The sequence below is a fragment of the Harpia harpyja genome, chromosome 2 (assembly GCF_026419915.1).
Source record: "Harpia harpyja isolate bHarHar1 chromosome 2, bHarHar1 primary haplotype, whole genome shotgun sequence".
NCBI lineage: Eukaryota > Metazoa > Chordata > Aves > Accipitriformes > Accipitridae > Harpia > Harpia harpyja.
Genome location: NC_068941.1, coordinates 61,115,669 through 61,143,299, shown reverse-complemented (window position 1 = coordinate 61,143,299; position 27,631 = coordinate 61,115,669). Strand labels below are relative to the sequence as shown.

At 37.9% G+C, this 27,631-nt stretch overlaps 1 protein-coding gene across 2 annotated transcripts in view; it reads right to left on the bottom strand.

Moving 5' to 3' along the window:
• The window catches only part of CORIN (corin, serine peptidase), a 180,056-nt gene that overhangs the window by 36,537 nt on the left and 115,888 nt on the right, over window positions 1-27,631 (bottom strand). Inside the window, exons 7-12 of one of the 2 annotated variants that reach the window (XM_052780137.1) lie at window positions 23,221-23,328; window positions 21,512-21,622; window positions 20,482-20,598; window positions 16,805-16,903; window positions 8,309-8,540; window positions 2,025-2,170 (exon numbers count right to left, since the gene is read on the bottom strand). In XM_052780137.1, the coding sequence (XP_052636097.1) occupies window positions 2,025-2,170; window positions 8,309-8,540; window positions 16,805-16,903; window positions 20,482-20,598; window positions 21,512-21,622; window positions 23,221-23,328 (813 nt within the window). The remainder of the gene's footprint in view (window positions 1-2,024; window positions 2,171-8,308; window positions 8,541-16,804; window positions 16,904-20,481; window positions 20,599-21,511; window positions 21,623-23,220; window positions 23,329-27,631) is intronic. The other variant, XM_052780138.1, reaches the window with a different exon arrangement.

Below are 27,631 nucleotides of genomic sequence, written 5' to 3'. Positions count from 1 at the left end.
CTTCCATCATATGTTGCCTTTTTTCTTCCTTCCTGCAAAATCTCTGATATTGAATACCATGTAGTTCCTTGGGTAAATTTTAGGATTCAATAAACAGTTGTACCAAAAATATCATCAATGAACTTGGGAGCCTTAGAAAATAACATTCTAATGATAAAAGGTGTGTGAACTGTACTGCCAACATTTAAGAATAACTCATTATGAAAATAACTTAAGTTTATAATGCATACTGTCTTGGCCAGCAGTATTCTTGGATTCAGCACTGATTGGAAGAGAAATTAAGCAATTCAGCACCTTGTAATAACTCTGTCAATTATAGCTTAAGTTGGAAAATCACCTATGTTTTGTAATCACAAACATTTAAAATGCTCTCAGAAGCATAATTTCTTTTGTTATATGTGTTTTTTTCAGAAACATTTATATAAGATTTTAAACTTCCCAGGGAAGACTTTCTAAGCAACACTGGTAGTCAGTAGAAATCTGGCATTGAATCAACATAAAATTCTAGCAGTAAGTGAACCCAAAACAACTCTGATAAGACCCCTTAATTAATTACACTGTTTCTAAAAGAATACCAAACCCCCCTCCTTTTTCACTGATTTTCCAGGAATATCTATTTCAGTGCTAAGATGATCAATAAGCAGTGAATCAGCTTACTAGGCAGAGTCCCTCTAATTAAAGTGAGAATTTTTTTAAATTATAATTTTTATAAGTGAACAGAATTTATCTCTAGAAATGGAACACACTAGTCCTGTATGCAGTAGTATATTTAAAATATAACTATTCTATGTTACATTTCAAAGCCAAATGATCCAATAACCCAGGGAGGAAGACTAAAAGACATTCAATATCTGAGAAAATTAAATCACATTATTTTTCTTGAACTCACCTTGTTGTGCCAAAATCTTACTTTTCCTTTCCTACACACTGCTGTGTAATAATGGATAACTCCTTTCCATCAGCCCACTGCTGTGGAAGAAGATTATCTCCTTGTCTCTCAAGAGTTCCACGACAGAGGATTTCATTACTATGGTATTACATGTCTTTATAACATCCTCACAGTGATACATGTGCACATGAACTTTGCTTGAAGAAATAGTACTAACTGCTATATATGCTTCACTGGTTTTTCATGATTCCTTCACTGTATTCACAGCAATACATCTTCACTAAAAGAACTATAGACTAACTAGCTTTTGCCCATTGCTTTCTTTGAGCAAGATCAAGGCTGTGGAAAGACTGTCATCACCATGTAGGTGAGCAGGAGGAGAAGAGTGAGAACTGAACATGATCGGCATTTTGCAGGCACTGTAGCACATGCCACCTCGCTATTTTCCCAGCTACTTTACTGGCATTCTGGCAAGAAAAAGAAAAGGCATGTCAGAATCCCTACAGATCTCACATCCAATGACCACTGCAGAAGGAAAAGCTGCACAGCTTCTCTCTTCATACATACGAAGAGTATCTAGAAGCATTTAAGGCATTTTCTTTCTTTTGTTCATGTTCGCACCCACACTGATTAGTATTATGGCAGAACTCAAAAACTGAAATTTGTCAGTTGCTACTGAAGCTGGTTTGGCACACCTCTCTACAAAACTGTCCCCAAACAAAAACCAAAAGCAAACAATAGCTAGCAAAGACACTAACATTACAATATTTTCCTCAGAGCTGTTGTGGGGCTCAGCTTTTTTAAGATTGCCAAGAGTCTGCCTCCTGGTTAGAAAAGCATTATTGTATCATCTAAATAGGTAAAAAAGTGAAGTATAAACACAAGCAAGCAGTAGATGTGGTGTTAGCAACAAATCTCAAACACCGCCTTTCACAGATTGAAGGTAATTGATCCTTCGTTTGAACAGATTTCTTATGAGAACTTCCTCTTGTCCAAATTCCCTGAAACCCAGTTTGGAATAATTTCCACAGCTTAAATATTATAATTTAGGGAGGAGGTATGGGAAAAAAACCCAGTGACTTTAGGAACCTAATTAAATCTTTAATTTCCTGTTATATGTATTTATAGGAGTTACCTTCTACATCTTCATCCGGTGTTAGACAAGTTTGATTGTCTGAGTTCTCATCTGGAAATTGAGTGCAGTCAGTATCTTCTGGCCACTGCAGACCTACAATCCCAAGCACAGACTCACAGCGTTCCTTAGACTGTACACATAATGTCCTGAGGAGACAAAGTAGAATTGCACAAAGTAACTGAGTGAAAGTCTTCGAAATTCCCAGTTATTGGAAGTTAATAATCCTAGCCAAAGTTAAAGACGAAGATCAAGGAAAAATCACTTAATCAGATTTCTTTACACGAAAAAAAATATGTGTCTAAAGATATGTTGCTAGTGTTAAAACATTATTTTAAGTTACTGTATGCAGACTATTACCTGAGTTATAACATAATAGCCAAATATAACTACTTACAAACATCCTCTCAAAGGGATGGCAGAGAACCTTTTCTAAGAAGCAGGAACTGCCCTCCTTCAGGAAAAAGAGCCAAATACATTTTGTACTGGTGAAATGCTACCCCTTCTGATGATGCTACCTCAGAAACTATGTGGTTTCAGAAGGACAAAATATTTCAACCTGCAAACAAAAGAACAAAGAACTCCCCAGGGAATTCTATAAAATTAAAAGTTCGGGGAAAATCAAAGCACAGATCAACCTAGTCTTGAGGGTTTTGTCAGTTAGAGCAATAGAAGCTTGTACCACACCTGGAAAAAGGCATGAATATAGTCCTCCTGCTGCATTTGGTTTTTTACCACAAAAAGACAGGACTTGCCACACAAAATTAGTTTAGTCCATCTAAATTAATATCCTGTCTCTCAAAATACCCAATGTCAAATGCTTCAAAAGTACAAAGAGAAAGTGCATAAAAGAAAAATCCCCTATTGTTTTAAGCATTATTTTAAACATTTAGCAACTACTTTTGCCTGGAATCATAGCTGATGTGCTGTTCAATACAATAGTCTTGTCTTGTATCCATGGTATTTTGAATCCCTGTTTGTTTCAACTGCCTCTTTTTTTTTTTTATTTTTGTGGAATATCAGGTAGGCAGTATGGGATTAGGAACCTCAACGTCCTTTTCATCTCTTCCTCCAAACAGAAACATGCATCATGCTGAATAGGTATTTGTCTAAGCTGTTCTTAAAAACTCTTCAGTTAGCAAGATTTTGTATACTTCCTTATCCCTCATTCTCATACACAGATATCTATTATTTTCCTTGTATCTGACCTATAGCTCTCCTGATGTACTTTAAATCCATTGCTTCCTGAGGTTTAACCTCAGTGAACATTGTGAACAATTTGTTTTCTCACAGAAGCTCACTTTTACCTATTTGAAGGCTATGATGTCTCCCCAAGTCTTCTCTTGTTTCTAGACTCAGCAACTCATTTAATTGCACCTTTCAGATCATATTTTCTAAACCTATAATAATTTGGACTTTCTCCTACCATTTCAAAGAAAATTCTCCTTTGTTCTTATAGGTTGAAAACTTGCCTTTTATTAAATTTGATTAATTTTTCCAGATCTTTCTTCTAGAAACAGACACTCCTTTCGTGGAAGACATTTTATTCCACTCATTTTCCTTTCACCTTTTGACCAATGGACCACTTTTTTTCCTGCAATAAGCTTCAAGAAATGCAGTGACCAAAACCAAACAGATCCATTTAGGATCAATTATTTTATGCTCTTTTAAGAAAACAATACATTATTAATCTTATCAAATTTGATTTTGTTTTGGGGGATTGCATGAAGAAGAGTCAATGTTTTTCCACACCAAATGATTCACCATTGAGTTGAGCAGCTGGAAGGAATGGATTGACATTGGTCAACCATGCTACAGTTGCAGACTCTCCTTTTGGATCCTCCTCAATATCAAAAAGGCTGACTCACAGCACTTTATAACCTCGGTTTTGTGAATGCCAGAATTTTTATTTACCAATGACAAAACCCCCAAACCGACAACAATATGATGAATAGATTTTAAAAATTTGATTTTGTTAGCTGAGACATATAAGCCATTTCTGTTCTGTGTTCTCTGTGCACTCAAATCTTTGGCCAAAGCTGACCATTTCCAAAAGCTATTGCAAGCCATTTAGTTGTCAGTCTGTGCTGCAAGAATTAAACTGTAAATAATCTTCAAAGTAGTGCCCATCACAGCACATATGGAAGCCTACTGCAATACGGCTAGGAAATTTGGAAGAGCAATTTTTATTTTTTTTTTTAATCCTTCCCACATTCCCATACCGAGTCTCACAGTTGGGGTATCAGAATACCTTGGTAACAGACTTCTTTATTTACTTCTCAGTCAAATCTCATCTGTGGTACTGTCTATGAATCAATCTAACAAGTTAACAGTTAACAAGAGTACACATCACAAAGCAGAAAAAACTCCCCCTTCCTGGTAGAAGAAAGAAATACATGGTAAAAAAAAAAGATGTAGCATAGAAATGTGTAATTTTCTGCAATGGAATTCAATCTAGCACTTTAAGAACATTAAGCATATTTAGCAGTTAACTAAAATATCTCTTTACTTTCTCAATTCAAATACACTAATGGGATGTCTAAATTGATGCCAACACATAAAGGGCATGAGATTTGAACAGGATTATTCTTCATACACATCTGTCACAGTTTTGAAATACCACCAAAATCAGCTGAAGACTACTTAGACACACAGACAGTGTAATGTCCATGTCATTATAGGGTAACGTGACTAGGAAGGCATTTACTGGTCCCAAAATAAGGGACACTGATAGACTTATTGGAATGTTGTGAGACCCAGAATCTCCAGAAGCTGCTCAGCACCCTGCAGAATTAATTCATAGCAAAGATAGTTTGTAATTATAAGGAAACAGTAATTTCTGAGCTAATTCCATATATTCTTCACCTATGAAAGTCCATTCGTCTTCAGTGGGAACCCAGGCACACTTAGCTTCAAAGATTATTTCACCAGATCTGGACTACCATTACCAGTGCCTTATCAGAGACGAAGAATACTCTTCAGAACTTGAAAACATACTTGATAGATCAATGAATGGCCTCAATAACAAGAAGTTCAGTTCTTTCAAAACAACCTCTTCACCTGTGTTCCTTACTTCAAACAAAACTTCATGAAGACCTTTATAGTTAAAGAATAAAGCAGGACAGTCAAACTAATTACAGAAAGACAATGAAAAGCCTTGCAAAGCAGGGACAGATGTTTTATGCACCACTATTAAAAAATCTAATACATCTCTGATAAGTATATTTTATAATAGATGCAGAACTGTAACGTGAATTTTCAATTCATGGTTGGAAAGTGCACTTTGACTTGAAAAGCTTAACACTGAAAAACTGCATTAGCTGAACTCCATTTCATATTCAGGTAAAGCAATACATATGTCCTATTAAGCTCAACTAACCACTGATATCTTTGAACAAGAGGGCAGTTATTTTGCAAACACAGCAGCAGATTCTCAGAACACAGTTTCTGTGCTCAGAATATAACATTCTGCCTTCTAGGAGCTTCAAACTGTAGTTAAATAGATTTATATTTATATTGATGTATCAAATGTATTTAATTTTTTTCTGCCCTAAATTTATCAATTAATTCAAGAGTTTATTGGTATGCGGCGATATGTGTTTTCATTTCTAAAACATTCTTACATTATATCTGTATCTGAAATTCTTCCTAAAACTTTACTGTAAAGCAAATACTACACATCTCAGTGGGACCCTCCAAGGTATCCCTTCCTCATAAAATCACTCTCCACTTGTGATCTACACAAGAGCAAAACCTGAAAACAGTTATAAAGTAGAGCTTTGAATCCCAGGATTTAAAATTTTATGTTTGAATATTCAATCTGATCTAAATGTGCTGTTACCCTGCTTTGAGCAGGAAGTTGGACCAGATGAGTTCCAGAGGTCTCCTTCAAACTAAATTATTCTATGGTTTCTATGAGTTCCTCTTCATCTCTTTAATACCTTAAATTTGAAAACTATTCAACTGTATTGTGATACTTCCTAAAATCCGTTAGCTAGGTATGTAGTTCCTGAAGCAAAGAGCCTATAATTTAACTTTTGTTCCTCTACATTAGAATAAGTTAGCCCAATTCTTATTTATTATACTGCTTTCTTAAAAAAACAAAAAAAAAACAAAAAACCAGACTTGATTTTCAAACAAGCAAGCCTGAAACAGAGCTTGCACAAACCATTCTGTAACTTTGCAACTATCCCATGTGCAATTTCCTAACTTTCCTGTTAGGTCCCTATGTAAGAATTAAGCGATATCTTAGTAAATTTCCCTGTGACTCACTCTTAACTGGGACTAAGAAGCATATCACTAGACAAAGAAATGTTATCTATTTGTCAACAAAGTCACATGGCAGGAAATCTTAGGACATGTATTGCAATTTTCAATGCACTTTCTTTTAATACAATAGATGTTAATTGATCAATACTGTCAGGATAGGCCAAATAAAAGAGACAGAAATACAGTATGAGAAGGCTCTAGCAGCCAGTGGCTCAAAGAGCTCTGCCTGCTGATCAGGTTTATTAGCTCTCCTAACCTGCAACATCTGCTGCTATCAAAGCTGTAACATTTACAGAACATCATAGTCTCTTTTGAACAGATACAGGCATAACCCTGAAAAGTACAGTAATGTTAATTGATGAGGATGGTAGAAAAGTTAATCTGACAAGTGGAAAGCCTAAGTTAGTCTGTAATTCAGAATGATGTGGCACTCCTCTAATTTAGAAAGGTAAGCACGCATTAAAATCTCAGGTTTTGTTAATAGTATTTGGATAGAGTTTTGCATAGATAAAGTGATATACTAATGTAAGGAACTATTACAAATGCTAATGTTCTGAATTTAATTAATTGATTCTATGTTTAAATACCCTTTATAGTGGTGCAATTCTAATCAAACGCACAGAAATGGAAAATGCTTCATACAACGCTCACAGCGTCCTTCTGGACAAGTTGTCCAACTGTGGGACGAGTGGGTTCACGGTGCGCTGGGTGAAGAACTGACTGAAGGGCAGAGACCAAAGGGTTGTAGTGAATGGGGCTACAACAGGCTGGTGACCAGTCACCAGTGGTGTTCCTCAGGGTTCAATTCTAGGGCCAGTTCTCTTCAATACATTTAGCAAAGGTCTGGACTGAGTTGAGTTGAATGCACCATTAGCAAGCTTGCTAACGATACCAAACTGGGAGGTGCTGTTGACCCTCTTGAGGGACGAGAGGCCTTGCAGAGGGATCTAGATAGATTGGAGCATTGCGCTGTGATAAATGGGATGAAATTTAACAAGTCCAAATGCCAGATCATGCACCTAGGATGGAGTAATGCCAGGCACAAGTATAAATTGAGAGAGGAATGGCTGAAGAGCAGCCCTGCAGAAAGGGATCTGGGGTGCTGGTTGACAGCAGGCTCAACAGGAGTCAGCAGCATGCCCTGGCAGCCAAGAGGGCAAACTGCATCTTGGGGTGCATTAAACACAGCACAACCAGCTGGTCAAGAGAGGTGATTATCCCACTGTATTCACTGTATTCAGTGTTGGTGTGGCCTCACCTTGAGTACTGTGTACAGTTCTGGGCCTCACAATTTAAGAAGGATGTGAAGGTCCTTGAATGTGTCCAGAGGAGGGCAACAAAGCTGGTGAAAGAGCTGGAAGGAATGTCCTATGAGGAGCAGCTAAGGACTTTGGGCTTGTCTAGTTTGGAGAAAAGGAGGCTGAGGGGTGATCTCATTGCTCTCTACAGCTTCCTGAGGAGGGGAAGTGGAAAGAGAGGTGCTGATCTCTTCTCCCTGGTATCCAGAGATAGGACGCATGGGAATGGTTCAAAGCTGCACCAGGGGAGGTTTAGACTGGAGATTAGGAAGCATTTCTTTACAGAGAGGGTGGTCAAACACTGGAACAGGCTTCCTAGAGAGGTGGTCGATGCCCCAAGCCTGTCGGTGTTTAAGAGGCATTTGGACAATGCCCTTAATAACATGCTTTAACTTTTGGTCAGCCCTGAATTGGTCAGGCAGTTGGACTAGATGATCATTGTAGGTCTCTTCCAACTGAAATAGTCTATTCTATTCTATTCAATATATATATTTTGAAAATTATTGAACTGCTATTCCTCTCCTTGTTTTGATTACTTCAGATACTAATCACACACATGTAATGAACTGCATTTAATGATCTTATAAAATATGGTTCTCTACCTTTTGCTATGGAATTAGAAAGCAAAATTTCTGGTATTTTCAGTGGAAACAGAAAATTGGGAAAGACTAATACGACAGACAATGTCAGTGAAGAATTAAATGAAGTATAGTATAGTACCTGCAAGGTGGGATCCGCTGATTTGTATGGGGGTCACATTTTGGTACTAAGATCGTACAGGCAAAAAACATAAGGTACTTGTAGCAGTTGGTCTGAACCAAGGCTGGGAAAAGAGAAGACTCCCAGCTGATAGAGGCTTCCTTCTGTGTCCTGTGGCCCAGGTAGTTTGGGTAATAAGTGTAGTTGTAAGGCAAGTTCATACAGAGTTCCAGAGTAATTGGTTCACACTGACCTTTCACAGAAAGAAAACAAAAAAAGAAATACAAATGGTGCGAGATTAAATGAAATACAGAAGAAATAATTACATAAGTCTTTAACAAATTTATCAGTCAGGGGATTTCCTCTCAGTCTTGAGAAACTGCAAGTTTCAGAGCTCAAGACCCCTATGAGCCTATTCATACCAGTAAAGAAAAGTGGGTCTGACCTCTGCCTACCTAAGAACCTATTCAGAGACTTACATTCCCTTCCAATACGCATTAACTTCTTGAGTAACATCTTAAATTTAACATGGTACAATAAACCATTCTTTAAAAACAGGTTTATTCTTTTCAAATCAAGTTTCTGATGATTTTCAAGAGCTCCTGTATCATACAACAACATACTTCCTATGGGTGTACTATGCTACCATAACACACCTCATACTGGCAGTGCAATTGTCAAAATTAAGATGACTGGGATCATAGGATACTTTGGGTTGGAAAGGATCTCAGGAGGTCTCTAGTGCAATGTCCTGCTCAAAGCTTGGTCAGCTCTGAGGACGGATCAGGTTTCTCAAGGATCTGTTCGGTCGGGTATTGAAAAATCTCTAATGACAGAGACTGCACAATTTCTCTGTACAGAAAATGGCAGGATTTTTATTTTATTTTATTTTTTGCATCTCAAGATCTCCAGGAAGAATGGGGACAATTAGGTTATATATTGTACAAACACTGAGTAAGAGACAGTCTACATGCTAATAATTTAATTCAGATAAGACATAATTGATAATAAAGAGAATGATAAGCAAGAGCAAAAGCAATGAAACAGCTACAAGTCCGTATGATTACACAGAATATAGCTATATACAAAAATCAACCAGCTTTTAGGGGGTTTATCACAACATATATTGAACTGACCGAGTATTTTGGATTTAAAAAATTGTACAGCTTTTGTATTTCTTCCCACATTTGTATTTCTTCCCACATTTGTATTGGTTTTCTGTGGCAAGGTTTTGGTAGCGGGGGGTTACAGGGGTGGCTTCTGTAAGAAGCTGCTGGAAGCTTCCCCTGTGTTCGAGAGAGCCCATACCAGCCGGCTCTAAGACGGACCTGCTGCCGGCCAAGGCCGAGCCAATCAGCAATAGTGGTAACGCCTCTGTGATAACATTTTTAAGAAGGAAAAGAAGTTGGGACGGCGGTATTCAGCAGCCGGAGAGAGGAGTGAGAACATGTAAGAGAAACAACCCTGCGGACACCAAGGTCAGTGAAGAAGGAGGGGAGGAGATGCTCCAGGCGCCGGAGCAGAGATTCCCCTGCAGCCCGTGGGGAAGACCATGGTGAGGCAGGCTGTCCCCCTGCAGTCCATGGAAGTCCACGGTGGAGCAGATCTCCACCTGCAGCCCGTGGAGGACCCCATGCCAGAGCAGGTGGGTTCCCGAAGGAGGCTGTGACCCCGTGGGAACCCCGCGCTGGAGCAGGCTCCTGGCAGGACCTGCGGATCTGTGGAGAGAGGAGCCCACGCAGCAGGTTTTCTGGCAGGACTTGTGACCCCGTGGGGGACCCACGCTGGAGCAGTCTGTGCCTGAAGGACTGCACGCCATGGAAAGGACCCATGCTGGAGCAGTTCGTGAAGAACTGCAGCCCGTGGGAAGGACCCACGTTGGAGAAGTTCGTGGAGGACTGTCTCCCGTGGGTGGGACCCCACGCTGGAGCAGGGGAAGAGTGTGATGAGTCCTCCCCCTGAGGAGGATGAAGCGGCAGAAAATAACGTGTGATGAACTGACCGTAAACCCCATCCCCGTCCCCCTGTGCTGCTGGGGGGTTGGTAGAGAATCCGGGAGTGAAGTTGTGCCCGGGAAGAAGGGAGGGGTGGAGGGAAGGTGTTCTGAGATTTGGTTTTATTTCTCATTACCCTACTCTGGTTGATTTGTAATAAATCAAGTTAATTTTTCCCCAAACTGAGTCTGTTTTGCCCGTGACGGTAATTGGTGAGTGATCTCTCCTATCCTTATCTCGACCCACAAGCTCTTTGTTATATTTTCTCTCCCCTGTCCAGCTGAGAAGGAGGGGGAGTGATAGAACGGCTCTGGTGGGCACCTGGCGCCCAGCCAGGGTTAACCCATCACAGTCACAAATACTTATTTTTCAATTTTCAACCACAACAGAAAGCAACAGACAGAATTTCACTTCAACTCAGACTGAAATTCAGCTTTTTATTTAGCACTGAGACCAATGTGAAATTATTTAATTTTATTTAATTTTGAAATATGAGAAAATTTTCCATGAAAAAGTGTACTATTCAGAAGTCATTTGTTATCAAAAGACTGCATATATTTGCCTATTCTGGAAGCAAATGTATCTTAACATGGTTAACATTCTTTGTCAGCCAGGTGCTAGTGTCAGTTGCCAGCACACTGTGGCAACTGGGTGATCCTATAGCTGGATCTTTGAGAGGAAGTTGAAAGATCCAACAGTCAATTATTCAGCTGATCAGCAGACCTGGCCAATCTTTCATGGACTGGCATTCCCTGTTATAACTTTTTTATTATTTACCTCTAATCTGAGGATCACAAAGCTCATTTTTTTATATACCTTTTCCTCTCTGCTAAATCCTTGCATCCTGCCAATACTGAACTATTTCTGTTGTCTCAAACCACTTCGTCCCAGCTTTGGGGTATACGATGTTCAAAGACTTCAACAATCCTCCTCACATTACTGCCATTTCCTTTTCTTCATGATGAACTCTGCCTTGTCCTCCCACACTTAGCCCCAGATGCCCAGATCAGTTTGGTTTTGTCTTTAGATTTTTCCCCAGTAAGCATCTTTTCATGATGTGTACAGAATATTACATGTTCATCAGTAGTTAATGATGAAACCCGAGTAAACAAACACAAAAGTAAATGCAATGTTCTAAGTGTTTGTATAACATAACATCATTCAAGACTAAAGGGTAGAAATGCACATATATCATTCTCTCTTTTGTTATGCCTCATATTTATAGGGGTTTAGGTGAACTCCAGAAGAAAATCTAGTCCACTGAAATGGCCCTGTAGGATAGCTCTTTACATGTTTTTGATATGATTATAATTTTCACACTGTGTTTAGAAAGCTTCTATCACATTATGTACAAAAGTGTTGTTGTAGGTTTGAAAAGAATAACTTTGACTCTCATAATTCCCTACAATCCACAAGCAGAGCAACAAACAGAACATACACTCCAGGGGAACATCTGACTGAATTTAAGTAACCCAAATGTTAATCTTTCCTACAGTTTAAGAGATCTTGCTACTCCCTTATTTATAGTATGTGTAAGTACAATCTAATGAGTGGGGAACAAGGAATAAAATTCATTGCATTGTTTATTCTAAATAAAAAAAACCCCCAAAACCAAAAAACCAAACCCAAACAGATTATACCTGGGTTTAATATCTTCATGTATTATTATTATTAACTTGCTCTACCTACTATATAGGAATTAGTTCCAAACATAGTAACAGAAGTGAATGGGATATTTCACAGAATCATGGAATGGCTGAGGTTAGAAGGGACCTCTGAAGGTCATCTGGTCCAACTCCCCTGCTTAAGCAGGGCCACCTAGAGCTGGTTGTGCAGAACCATGCCCAGATAGCTTTTGACTATCTCCAAGGATGGAGTCTCCCTTCAGATATCTGTTCTGTTATCCTAAATATGTTGTAATGGCATTATAATGCCAGCCTAAACTGATCAGATATTATCATGCATGAAGAACATCCATCATATTAATTATTGTGAAATGTGGCCTATTCTTTGGAATTTTCCAACCAAAGAGTTATTTGGGCCAGAAAATACTGCTTTGTCAAAACTGAAATTTTCCACAGGAATTCTCATCTCTTACCAAATACGGAATAACTCTGGTCAAAATATGAACAGCAAAAATAACATGAAAAAAGACTATAGTACTTCCAGATGTTACGCAAGAAAAAATCGCTCCCAAATTCTCTTGCTGTTCCATTGTGTGTAAACAATTAAATATTCACTGGACCAGAAAGGGAGAAAGAGAGACAATCCAGAAGTCTAATTCAGATTACTTGTTACTCCGGTTGAGAATTACAGACTGTTGCCCATAATATGATGAGGAAACATCTTCGCTAAAAAGCTCTTGGGTTTCTCATGACATGGAATAGGAACATTGCTTTAGAACTCCAATATCACATGTCTTTCACTATCTTGTAACATAGTCCTAGCCACTCGAACGTTTTCCAAAATTGCTGTCCATACATACAATGGGATACAAAAATCTGCATGTATCAGGAAAAGATTTTGGACCACAGGACAAACTGCTTTGGACCACAGTAAGTCTCACACCAATTTATCCACAATTTATATAAGAAACAAAATACACTTTCAGCTCTCTCTTATTGTGAGAAAGACTGAATTGCAGTCACACTGCTTGAAAGACTGTTGCCTTTTACAGGACAGTAGTCGCTGTTTATGAAAGGTAATTTGCTTAAGAGAGAACTGCTCCCTGAGTATAAGAACCAGATGCTACTGTGGGAATTTACATATTTTCCTACTTGTTGGGTAAGGCTGCTGCTAATACCTTGTTTGCCAGCCAAATAGAGGACCTGTCTTATGCACGACTGGTGACTACACCAGCCATCAGTTGTGACTCCAATGTTGATCCTGTCACAATATGTCAGATACATTTTATGTGTTCTTTACCAAGCATTTTAAGTTGTAAGTATTTAAAAACAAAAAAAATTACAAAATACTATCTTTTTTTGACTTGAGTAAATGTAAACTTGTTACAGTTTTAAACATATAAAACATAGTTTAGTGTAATGCCTGTTAAGTTTTGGAAGCATTATGAGTAAATAATCTTTGAAACAGCAGATAGAAATATGGAAGCCCCCATTCCTGGGTAAACCACAGTTTTGTGGCAAAGTCAGTAATGCTCAAATAAAAAAGATCAATCTTCAAACAGAGAAACTGAGATGCAACACCTGTTCTTAGAGGCACTAAAGAGGCACTTAGAGGCTGCTAAAGCTGCTGCTTCTCCTGCAGGCAGAGAGATCTGGGACTAAACATCCTTCACTCCCATGAGCCTTCAGCCCACAGAGAATCAATCTTATCATATACACATTTAAACTTGTGACAAGCTAGAGTGGAGTTATTCAAGTCAGTAATTACTATTTCAATGAATACTCATGTATTCTCACCTTAAACCATCAGGAAAATACAACCTTCAAATCTCACCAAAGACAAGAAAAGATTACTTGAAGAACCGTTTTCTTTGGAGATGCTAGGTTCTAGAGGTTCCAGGTTCTTGGAACCTTCCAGGTTCTTGGAACTACAGTTCCAAGGGATTTCAGCAGGAATTGCAGATGTGGTCAACAACCAAAGTAATTTGATCTGTTGTGATATTTCATGTTTGATTTCTCCTTGATTAGTGTATGTATCCTAAGATATACTGCTTTTCACTAGGAGGGGGACAGCCTCTCATGGGAGATAATATCTGCCCATGAATTGCAAGACACAGAGGAGAAAATGAACAAGATAATTCAATGAAGATATCTGAGATTTCAACCAAAAAAACCTTAAATTATTTTAAAAATTTAAGTTTTATTAGAAGTTTTTTAAAAATTAAGTAGATGATTGTTTTTAGTTTTGTGTTATATGGATGCCTTCCTTCCCACTTCATAACCTTTTCTAAATATTTCTTGGGGGAGAATGATGGTTTGGTTCACAACAGGCAAGTAAAAAAACCCAACACATACTACTCCAATCACCTTAGAAGGTTCCTTCTCACCTGAATAGTTGGTTATGGATATGGATTAGAGGACAGGCCTACACAGGTGATGTACATAGTAGGCATCTGCTGCAGACCACCTTAGCAAAAAGAAGAGGTAGATGAACGTTTCTTCAGAAAGCTGGAAGATGCCTCATGATTGCAGGCCCTGGTACTTGTAAGAGTTTTAATCATGCTGATATCTGTTTGAAGGACAGCAAGTTGGTCTTAAAGGAGAGCCTCCTCAGAGCACAGGAAGAGTCCATAACAATGCAAAGCAAGTCAAGCAAGTGCCTAGGCTGAACATGGATCTCCTGACTGAGCTCAAACACAAAAAAGAAATACACAGAAGAGGGGATAGAGCACTTAAGTGGAACGTAGAGACATTTCCTGAGCATACAAGAATGGAATTACAAAAGCCAAAGCTCAGATAGAGTTGAAACTACCCAGCAATGTAAAGGGCAAGAAGGAGGGCTCTTGTAAGTACATTGGCAGCAAAAGGAAACATAAGAAAAATGTGGGTCTGCTGCTCACTGGGGCAGGGGTGACCAGGGACATGGAAAAGACCAAGGTATTCAATGTCTTTTCTGCCTCAGTTTTCACTGAGGAATGTCACTGGAAGGTTGCTTTATATCATCTTCAAAAGGTCATGCCAACCCTGGCACCTGATGACTGGAAGAAGGCAAAGATAACATCCATCTTGAGGAAGTGCAAGAAGGAGGATCCAGGGGACTACAGTCCAGTGAGTCTATCCTCAGTCCCCAGAAAGATTATGGACCAGTTCCCTCTGGAAGACATGTCCACACATGAAGAAAAAAAAGGTGACTGGGAACAGCCAGCATGGATTTTTTCATGGGAAAATCATGCCTAATTAATCTGATTGCTGTCTCTGACAAGATGACTGGCTGTCATTCCCTTTTATTCAGCACTGGTGCATATCTGGAGTATTGTCCTGGTTTTTGGCTTCCCAGTTCATGAAGGACATCAACATACTGGAATGAGGTGAGTGGAGGGCCACCAAGCAGGTTAGGGGACTGGATCACATGATCTACAGGCAAAAGTTGGGAAAAGAGGGTTTGCTCAGCCGTCAAAAAGGAATGCTAAGGGGAGATCTTATTGCTGTTAACAATTACCTAATGGGAAGGTGTAAACCAGACGGAGCCAGACTCTTAGAAGTGCACAGGGATAGGATGAGAGGCAAAAGACGCAAGCTGTAACACAGAGAATTCCAGTTACATACATGGAAAAAAGGTTTTTACCACGAGAGTGGCCTAACACTGAAACAGGTCTCCCAGAAAGACTATGGAATCTCTGTCCTTGGAGATACTCAAAACTCAGCTGCACAAGGTCATGGGCCACATGACTTAATTGGCACTGCTTTGATCAGGATTTTGGACTAGTGGACCAAAGGTGTGAATTAATTTCCTTCTAATGCTAAACATGATACTTATGATTGTCCTATTTCAGAATGTTAGGAGAAGCATTGATAGAAGTACATGTAAAGCATACATGCCCAAGAATCTTATATCTTTACTTTAGCAGCACCTAAAGGCCCCAGCATGAATGGTGCCTGTCTCAAACAAACACTTGTGGGTGACAGTCACAACTTTAGACAGACTGTGGAGTTTGGACTAGTTGACCTTCCCATATCTGTTCCAACCTAAATGGAGTAACGTTATCCAAAAAAACTACCATATAGTACCAAATCATACCTTGCAGAGATAACTGCTCAGCACAAAGCAATATAGGATATGTCTACACATTCACATGTAAGTGAAGGCAAGCCTGCCCATGTGCCAAGGTGACCTGAATTGATGTGACTGTATTAACACATCACCAAGTTTTAATTAATTCTGAATAATTCTGTATACAGTTCTGCCCCAGTTTCAAAACCTAGCCAAATATACTTCTTCTGAGTATCTGTTCACAGTGCTACATTGCACAAGTGAGAAAGAGAGCTACTCAGAAGCAAGTGTACAGTGGGTACAGGAGGCTTGCATGGAGTGGTATAGACATAGAAATGAAGATACACAGCGTTGAAGACCCCAATCCTCTACAATATGTATTGGTCAGAAGAGTAACTAGTTTTGCCAGCTTGAATATCAAAATTATTCCTTCATAAAACGGCTAAAAGTTCTCCAGACTTCTAAACACAGTACCATGTTTTCTTACATTTTGAAAATAAACCAGTAGCTTCTGCTTTACACTTACACTATGTTGTTTACTTTATGTAAACACTGAATGTCATTAAATGTTAAGAAAAAGTGCAACTACAAACACCCATTCAGAACATATCAAAAATTCACAGAAAGGAAAATATCTCAATGTCAAATGTTACGAGTATCTCTTAGGACATTAATAATCAAGAGTTACGATGAAACTTTGGTCAACTTTGCCCTTTTCAATACTTAATCATTACACACGTGCATTAGATAGCAAATTAAAGTATTACTTACTGTGTCCTACCCTGCATCCTATTATACTCTAAAACACCCTAAAACAGTGACAGTATGAAGCATGTGACCTACTTACTGCAGTTTGTCTGGCTGTTTCTCATCTCACAGAGGGAAGTTCCACAGGGATCAGGACAGGAAGTACATCTCTGGTCTCCCTCCTGACAGAGGGTTTGACCTGAGGAAAATAGAAATTTACTATTCTAATTATTTACCAGACTAATAAAAATGACTGGAGTGTAGCAATGAGAAAATACAGAGTTTACATTACAATTAAGTATTTCCTTTACATAGCTGAATAAGTACCCCACAGCATTTCAAGTGCAGTAAGGAACTGTTTTAAGGAAGAAAAGTGTGCAGCACTGTCCAGATGTCACTTTTCTTTACCCCTATGTTTAATATAAGAATTTATATCCCAGTTTCTGAATGAGAGGTATAGATCTCTGAAAGCCATTTATCATGATCCTCTGGCAGAGTATGAAAAGTCACATAAATCAGATTTCAAAGTGAACAACAGGTCCTTGCTGAAAGAGAATACCCTCTGGGAATTATTCTTCAGTGCCATTCAGTTGATCTGCTTCTCATTCTATGATTGTTTTGGTGGACAATAAAAACCATCCTGAAGAAAGGTCGTCAGAGCTGAAGCTTTATTGTCCTTCTTTGGCTCATTAAAAAACAACAACAAATAAAACCCCAAAAGGCTATGGTCCTAAAGATGGAATTCAGAATAACTAAAACCAGTACTTCATCAAAAAGTTTCTGAGCACATTACCTGGGTATTTAGTTTCTCTGACAGATACCTAGGCTTCTGTCTCATAGTGGTGATAGCTCCTTTCCAAACCATTAAATTCTCTCTTCCGTAGGACTTTTGCAAAATCAGTCATTTAATTTACTATTCTGTACACAGACACTAAACAGTTTGGATTTTATAATCTCATTCTATTTTAAATGGTTTATTGCAAGTATTGTTTAGTGTTTGTATTGCACTACTGTCCATGAACATTAATCATTCAGTCATGGCGTCATTATATTGGGCATACAGAAGATGCTGGAGAAACATCTTGTTTCAATGACCTTGACAACAACCTTGTCCCAAAGAACTGATGATGTAGTCATATTATTCATAATTATGTGGATTTACTTCCCTTCATACATGTTACATATTGAAGCAATAGAGGTACTTTCTTTTGCTGTAGCAATTGACTGTCTTATTTTACAGGTGCATCTGATTGCAAAATGGAATTTGAAAGGTAGGGAAAACCATTTGACTTCTAAAGCTATCAAAAATCCTTACATTAAAATTAATTTTTAAAGTTTGCTCCAACTCCTTTTCATCCCACAGTGAAAGAGTTTCTCAACTCTTTAAAAATCCCTGCACTACAGTGTAGATTCTTTTGATCCTAGCACAGTCAATGCTGAATTTCTATAAATATTCTACCCTGTCTTTTGAAGGGACCACAGACCCAGCTGTGAGTACCTCTATGTTAGATTTCTATTGTCACAAAATGAATGACAGCAGTAATGTTAATAGTTGCCATACCTTTTATTTCCTTAAGTGTATGTAGTGAAGGAGACCATTTTTCTCATTCGGATAAAGATGAAGCAATGGTCATCTGTAATCCCTGTATCTATATACTTGTACTATTACACAAGGTCTCTGTATCCTTATAAAGGCAAGTGGTAAGTCACTACATCTTGACCTCAGATTTCTATGCTGATTTCACACATTTACTGTGTTTGTAACAAAAATAATATTCCAGATCACTTCAGCCCTAACTTCACTGCCTCTGCTAGGCATATCCAAATTGTTTGATTTGTAGAGCAGAGAAGTCTTTGTATTAAGTATATGTACTATTACATTTTCTGTAGTTGCTGAAATCAGCAACATACGTAAGAAACACAGAAGAGTTACAAACAAGAATTCTGCCTTGCTTTTACATGGGCTTTGCAAGGAACTAAAGAGGAATAATCCAACTGAAGTCCAAATTCTGCCTATATATTCTCATGCAAATTTAGGATGGACAGGATATGCTTCCATAAAGGAAGAATTTTGCTCTACACTATATTGCAAGATATTAGACAGAGTTTTTTGCACATTGAAGAATGAATAAGTACAAGCAAAACTCACATTTAAAAGCTTTGCAGTTTAATGCTAAGCAGAAAAATCTTTTAGCATATATGGAGATCATTGACTACATAATTATCACCCCATCCTACTCCTCTGCATTTAGTATCCTGGAATCTATATCTCTTCATCTCAGCAAAAAAAAGATTTTTTAACCATTTCTTCAACAACCACAGAGGCAAAAAGCACTGAAAACAAAACACATCACTGACTTCTAGCACAGATCAGGCATCAACATTTTCAGTGAAATTCTCTTTTACTACTGATAAACAAATTTAAGAGGCTTAAGTTGGGTGAATTTTAAAAATTGAAATGGTTGCTTACAGAATGCTCTAAATAGTTTTATACTTTTCAATTTATCCCATTCTCCTGCCTCATCTCTTTTATATTAAAAATGATAGTTTCATTATCACCAAGAGAAACAGAGGATCATGGAGGTCATGGAATAAGACTGAGGTTGGACATCAGGAAAGACAAAGAATAAAAACTTAGCATTTTGTGAGACTGCACAGTCAGAACTTGGTCCTTGGTTTTTAGCTTGCCACAGTCAGAACTGGAAGAAATTTCATGCAAGACCTTTTTGCAACATCAACATCAATTGCGAAGAAGAATAATGGTAATTTCTGTGTTTCAACTTCTCAGTTATTTTTTATAACAGAGATGTTTAAATTGGAGTAGTAAGATCCCACGAACTTGATATGAACAGAAGGGAGTGAGTAGACACACTTATGAAAGCATTTCCTCTAGACTGGTTTCCTAAAGAAATGAGGCTTATATAATCACACTGTGTATTTATCTTATGATAACAGGTCTGTTCTACTCTAATACCTTTTGAATAGGTTGTCTTACTACCACTACATCTGACAGCACTAGAGTTTTCTAAATAAATTGAATTACTCTAATTTCTTAAAAATAAGATCCATAAGAGAAAGACATTAATAATTCTCACATTGAAGGAAAGGCTGCAATCTGAATCTATGCCTTAGCAGAAACAAGAGACTTACATGTGAAAAATACCTTCAAATGCTGAAACCATCACAACATGACAACATTCCTTTCTGAGTGTCAAAATGTACCACAGGACACAAGTCTTTGGGAAACCGTGTTCCAGGGCTCAAGAAACTGCCTGAGTTCCTTTTATTTCATACAATCCATCATGAGACAGCTATTAAGTAGCTGAGAAAACTTACATTCTCATATATTTTCCCTTAGTCACACAAAATCATTAGTTTGCTTATGAAAACATCTTTTCTCTGATTCCCAAGTTCTGGTGAAAAAAAGATTTTTATGAGAAAATTGCTCCTCAAACAATACCAATTCCTGTGACAGTAGCTTCTAATTGCTGCAGACAATGTGAATATGTATTAACTTATTTCAAGTAACAGCTGATCATGTCAATGATCAATAGTATGCTAAATATCACCTCCATTTCTTTAATTTTTTATATTTTTAAGGACTAATAAAATTCTTCTTACAACTTCATGTGTGAAAGCAGACACCAACCAGCCTTAGCAAGTGTTATTTGAAAGGCAAAGAAAGTAAATTTTTCAGACAGCTTCAGCTAAAGGCACTTCAGAGCAAAGTAGTCAATAGTCATTCAGTAAGAAGGGTAAAATGAGGGATATCCTTACTTTCACTGCAGTTTTCTTCATCACTTCCATCTTTACAGTCATTATCTCCATCACACTGGAATGCACTAGGAATGCACTGCCCATTTCTGCACTCCACCAGACCCTGACTATGACATGCTAGAGAGAAAAAAAAGACGATATTCTGATCAACTTCAGTTAATGAAGGTCTTAATTATTTTTTTAACATTATCTTGAAGTTATTTTAGGAGGAGCTGATGATACTGCTTAGCACTGAAGGTCACTAGACATTTTTCATTATATGTAGACTATGTTTTCAATAGCCTACAGCTGTGCTGGTCTTTAACTACAGGGACTGAAACTATGTATGTCAGGTATTAGCAACAGGCTGAGATGAAGATCCAGCTTTTCCAAGAAAAAAAAGCAAAACATCATTTTTACTCATATAAAAATTGTCACTTTTTCTATGCCCACTTACTTATATACCTTTATTCAGATTAGGTTCTTAGATTTCAGGGAAAATCATAGGATAGTGGTTGCAAGGTCAAGCCCTGAATGGCAGCAAGAATCAAAGCACCACAAGCATATGTCTCACGAGAACCTTACTCACACTAAAACATGTGCTAATTCCCCAAGACTTGATTTTGCAACCTCAGCAATATTCTAGTATAGTTGTTTTGCAGATATACACAGAAGTCCAAACTCTGACAAGGTGTGATAGGTCACATACAGGCACATCAGAAAGCTGTCACAAACTCAGAATGCCTACAGTTTAAGAGGTTGTATACATTCATTCATTACTCTTTAATGGGACCATCACAATTAACAAAAAGCTAATTCTGTAATTAACAAGAAGCTGAAACACAAGGCAATACTGGTACTTCTCAACAGTGGCATCAAAGGTTTAATTTGCTGCAGCTGTCTCTCAGAAGGGACATTTGTCAAGTGCAAACTTCTGAAATCAAATAAGCTTATAGTTTTCCCTTAAAGATAATAAGTAAGTATGCTACTTATCTTACACTTTGTTTTTTTAAAGAAAGAAAAAAATAATTTTGAGATTAAGGGAACTTACAGCAATTGATTTCATCTGATTTGTCTATACAGTCATGGTCACCATCACATACCCAATCAGCTGTTATACATCTCCCATCTCCACACTGATGATGCGTCACTGGGTTACAATCTAAATAAAACCCAAATGTGAGGACAAAAAAAAGGATGATAAGTTACCATTTGTATAATTTATATTATTGATCAATTTTTCTATGCCTATAAGCTAATCATTCTTACTAATGAGCCATTTTGCATTAGTAAATTACAATAAGATATTTTCTGTACCTGCAGATTTTTTTGCAGATGGTAGTTACATATGTTCTGAATTCTATTGCCTACATAGACAGTGATGCACTCGTTCCTTATCTCAGGTGCACAGCTGTTTCTATTTGCAAATAAACAAGTTTCTAAGATTTGTTAAGCAGATTAAAAGATCTTCTGGCTTCCCATCTCATGGAATGATTTTCAGTTAGACCAATATTTTCAGTTGCCATCAGAGAAAATAGTTCTCTATATTTATCTTTTCACTAAAGAAGTAAAAAAGAAAAAAAAAAGTTTCTCAACTGCCATATTTGGCACTTAATCAGAAACTATGCTTTTTGCATACCCTCAGAATTTTCCATAAGAATGATCTACAAAGAAACTATTCCAATCTTCATCTTACTCTTTCTACCCAAATGCTTCCACAAATAAAGAAAAGCATTCTGTTGAGCAGGCTGACTTTACACCAAAATAAATAGGAAGCATAGACACAGTCCAATCTGACAAATGTGCTATGAAACCTATTTATAGCCTGTACAAAAAGTTAGATCTTAAATTTTATATAGAAAAGACTGTCTCAAGATAGGAATGGTAGGAGTCAGATTAATGTTTAGAAAAGTCTTTAATCAAAGACAGTTTATGAAAAAAAAACACAAAACAACCAAAAGTGCCAAACAGTTGTGAAAGATCTTAGAGTATGTTTAATTTGGAGAAGAAACATAAAACAAATCTCAGAAAAAATTGTGCCTTGATTTTCAGTTTTGAAACTTTCTGTGCTTTTCCCTAGGAAAGCAAAAGAAAAAAATGTGAGAAATAGTATTTTAACTTTTAAAGAATTATTTTAGAGCACTTAATTTTTCTCAGGTGTAGTACCAGGAGCAAAAGTTAGAAAAAAATAAGGCTTTCAAAGTTTTTCAATATTTACATGTGAAGATTATTCTTTTTTATGGCAAAACTTCATCTTTTTCCTATGAAAGTTAATTGTAGGTAGAAAGACAAATATAAAGAGGCATAACATATAACGTGCATTGAAAACAGAATTTGAAAGAAACAGCATTTGATCATCAAAACATACAAGTTCACTATGAAACTTATGTAAAAACAGTTGAGCTATAAAACAGTTGGTATCACCACTGTGTAGCTTCTTATGGTTTGCTTTAATCTCAGTTAAATTCAGCCAAGTTAGCAAGAAAGCAACCATAACATCTTGAATTAGTTTAAAACAAACTGCAAATCTTTCTTCAAAATATTTCTTCAAAATACCACTACCTTCAAAATTTGGATTAACCCAGAACTCTCCTTTAAACCTTTTCAAATTGCATATAGAATTTGTGAGCTGTTTTTCCTTTGCCCAAAAAGAGTAACAGCAAGGTATGCTACTCTTTTAGCAATTTAAGGAAAATGATTGCTGGCTTAAGCAATATTGCTATCTTAAAGACTTGAGAAAAGCATAAAACTTTCATTTACCACAGTTCTGTTCATCGCTAAGGTCTCCACAGTCATCATATCCATCACAAACAAAGGTATAATTTAGGCATTTTCCCGTGTTACAACGAAATACATCATGACTGCAGTCTACAAAACAAATTTTTGCAAAATGTTAACATGACATTGGAATATTCATATAAACTGTGAACACTCAACTGTATAGACTATAACAAGATTAGCTAAAGATACCCTACAATTTACAGGTCTGCATTAATACTCAATGTGTACCAGTTTATTAGAATCTAATATGGAAGAACAAGAAAAATCAAAAGCAATTTTTATTCTGTTCCTACCAATTGCTTTTTTGATCAATACCATGAGGAGAAGGTGCTCTGGTTACACATATGGACCAAAATGTTTAATTAATTTATACACATAACGTTCTCCAGAAAAGTTGTGGGTTTCATCGGCTAGATTACTAGGACAGTCTGGAGCACCTCATGTGGCTATTAGGTCGAGCTGAAGCTTCTAACAGCAAAATCAAGATCCCTAGACCCTGCTTTTGAGCCTGCCTTTGATCTTACAATGGTTTCAAATGAGCTTTATGCTTTATGCAGTTTTTAGCTCAGAATTTGGCCTGATGCTGTCTCATCAAGGAATTCTTAGCACTGTCAGCCCTAAGTGGGTTTAACCTTTCTTTCCATGGCTGAGGTCTTCAGTAAAGCCCTGACAAATATTCTCTGAGAATATCCAAAATGCTTGAATAATATCAGATGTGATAAAAACATGGAATCTATGTTGTAGTTAGGAAAGGGGGGAGAAGAGAAAATAGGGTTGGTGGTGTCTGGTCCCATTAGTAAGTAATAACTTTTGATCACAAACACACAGTTGGTAACTGGGTGACCTAGTTTCACTGCCTTCCTCTAGGCTTTTCCTTCACATCTGGCTTTTCCAGGGAGAATGCCAGGATATAGAACAGCTGGGTGGACAATCCCTCCTTCCTGTTGAAGCTATGCCACTGGAACCAAGGAAGCTTTCTGTGCCCTTTCTTACCGTGATATGTAGGCATTTTAAATGAGCTCCTCCTTGGACAACATACAGAAAAAGCTCCAAGAGCAGGGACTGGAACACAAGTCTCTCCCCTCAGCTGAGATGCTCAACCACTAAACAACAGAATCATGCTACCCCTTGCTTCTCTCCTCTTGGCATGTGACTCCTGTGTTCATGATTACATAGTGGTCCCACTTTGAAAGAAGGATGTCCAAGTACATTACACACTGAAAGGTGCAGCGCTATCCAAGAAGGTGCAAGGGGGGGTTTTATCCCTCCAGATCAATGTCAGCCAAATGTTCCACCTCCTAGGTGAGTGCACCAACTTTAAGTTTCTCATGGCTTTACCAACCTCAATTCTAGAACTTGAACATGAATAACTTCTTCCCCTTCCCCCACAGAAGTACTCATGCTTTCTACAAGTTTCACATCATCTTAGAAAGCCCAAACAGAATTTATAGCACAATGTGAAGGACAATGCTTCAGGACATAAAGTAAAATAATATGGCTGAGACATGAGCTTTGTAGTCAATAGTTAATTTAGCTTTAAAAGAACAAGAGGCATGAAACAGTAAATACCAAAACCCACAAACTAATAAAAATATTTAAGTTCTAGTTTCATGTAAGCAGAACAATAGCTGAGAGTAAAATTCTAAACTTTACTTGTTTTGAGTATGCAACAGGGTGAAGTACTCTGGCAACCTTTATCCTTATTGATCAGTTTGTAACTCTTGACAGTGTCTGTGCTTCCATTGCTCCTCAGGCAAATGAAACAAAGCTGTCTTTTCTATGTTTAATTTCCATCCAAACCCCCATTCCTGTTTACATTCATACCTCTCTAGCTGCAGCAGTGTCCTTTAGGGTATGACAGCTCTCAGGCCCACACAGACAGGGTAAACAAAAAGAATACAAGCTTCCTTGCAAGGAAATAAGAGTCACTTGATGAAAATCTAACAGTCTTAACCTACATTTTCTTCAAGATATATGCAATAATATATAGCATAGGGTAGCTAATTATTTCTATCAGAGTAAGATGGGCACTTGGCAGCTGCCATTTGTAAAAGGCTCAACTTAAGTTTGTTAATGATGGGACAAGCCGTGTTTTCATAAAATTAAATACAAATTCCTATTCTATACTCCGCTAAACACAAATAAAGCCTGGTCAATCTTTTGCATTCAGCAATCCTTTGATCTCTGTTCATGCATACCCTGTTTTCACCACTTCACTGTTGCATCATGTGTCCTTCTGACCATGAATCACCTCAGCCCAACACTCAGAGGTGATTTTAGGAGTCCTACATTTTAAAGATGTATGTTTAAAGATATATGTGCAGACTCAATGTACAAATTCTGCCACTTCTAGAAGTAAATAAGACCTTAATTCAACAAGATGCTTTATTCTGGAGTGTGGCATGCAGTGCCACATATGTGTAAACATTTTTTTAAATTTTGTTTTATTACTAAAATGATCTTCATCTTGTTCACTCTTTGTGAAAGAGAAGTATGACTGAGAAGGGCATACGAGGAGGAAGAGGAAGCGAGTGTATGTATTAGGGAAGTGTGTAAGCACAGCCAGAGAGATGTAAGAGAGCCTGTTGCATTTGGTACGTTACATGTAAAACTTGCTCATCAGGACCCTTCTGACAGTTCCAAGTTTTGGCACTGATAATTTATGCATTTGTAGATCAGCTTTACAGCCTCTTTTGTGTTCATATTCCTATGTGATAGCTGGCTGAGCTGAATTCTGATTCCTCAGCTGGTACCTTCCATTGCACAAAGTCACAGAGTGAATGGTATAAGCAACATGATGAAATCCTAAGTATCAGTTTTCGGCTGCAGTTGTGTAAAAAAGCAACACTGCTAAGTAAATTAAACTATACTTTCAAAAAGAGGGATGGATTCTGCTAAAGCCTAACTATTGCCTGCATACTTATTATGGCCCATCAAAGGGAAGAAGAGAAAAATGCATGTCAAGAGCCAGGAATAGAACAGTGATTGCATCATGTGATCAACTTCCTGATGCAGAATCCTGAAAGGAGATTCTAGGAAGAACTATTAATATGGAAAAGATTAAAACCAGAGACTTCTGCATTTCATAATGTATATAATTTTCAACATTAAAACTAAGGAGGCACAGCTGTAAGATTCACTCATGTAACTTTAGACATCTACCATCTACATCATTTAGTTTCTAAAGCACATATCCCACCTAAATGATCTGCTTAAAATCAGACAAATCATGCATCAGCAGTGTCTGTTTCTCTCAGTTGAGTATCCATACAGCCAGTTTAGACATTTAGCTCAGATAAAGTCACCTGCACAGGGACAGACCACTCCCTCCCTAATGTATGTAACTTCATAACTAAAAACCAGAGACATCTCTGCAAGCTGGTAGCATCTAAAACAAATATAAGAAGTCCTGTATTTTGGGATTGCAGATGGGGGAAGCTTCTACAGGAACTTGGACATCCCAGGAGAATGCCTCTGTATACATTTACTTTTTTTTACCTGGAATTATGAACCAAACCCAATTGAGCAGTACCTTTAAGACCAAAGGTACTGAGGTGAATGGGCTTCATCTCATCACCTCATCCTGCCATCGAAGGAGTTGACCACAACATTACAAGCACAAACCAATGCTCCCACCACGTTACTGGAAATGGCCCTGAAGCAGCAGACAGAGAAGCTGCTCTGCTATTACTGCAGCTGTCTTGTCTTTAACAAAAATGGAGGAGGAAATGTAGAGATGGATAAAAGAAATACTCAGATTAGTATGAATTAAATATGAAAGGAAAAACGTATGTGCACGAAGGCATCACAAGCAAGAGCAGAACAAGATCTAAAGGAATGCTATATGTTAATTGCTACAGAGCACTGTAAGCATGACTTTATTTAAATGATCAGGCAGCAAGAAGATGAGTAACAACCTGACCTAAAGATAAGGAAACAAGAATGATAGAATCATAGAATCATTTAGGTTGGAAAAGATCAACCTAACACTGCCAAGTCCACCACTAAACCATGTCCCTAAGCACCACATCTATACATCTTTTAAATACCTCCAGGGATGGGGACTCAACCACTTCCCCGGGCACCCTGTTCCAGTGCTTGACAACCCTTTCAGTAAAGACATTTTTCCTAATACCCAATCGAAACCTCCCCTGGCACAACTTGAGGCTGTTTCCTCTTGTCCTGTCACTTGTTACTTGCGAGAAGAGACCAACACCCACCTCACTACAACCTCCTTTCAGGTAGTTGTAGAGAGTGATAAGGTCTCCCCTCAGCCTCCTTTTCTCCAGGCTAAACAACCCCAGCCGCTCCTCATAAGACTTGTTCTCTAGACCCTTCACCAGCTTCGTTGCCCTTCTCTGGACACACTCCAGCACCTCAATGTCTTTCT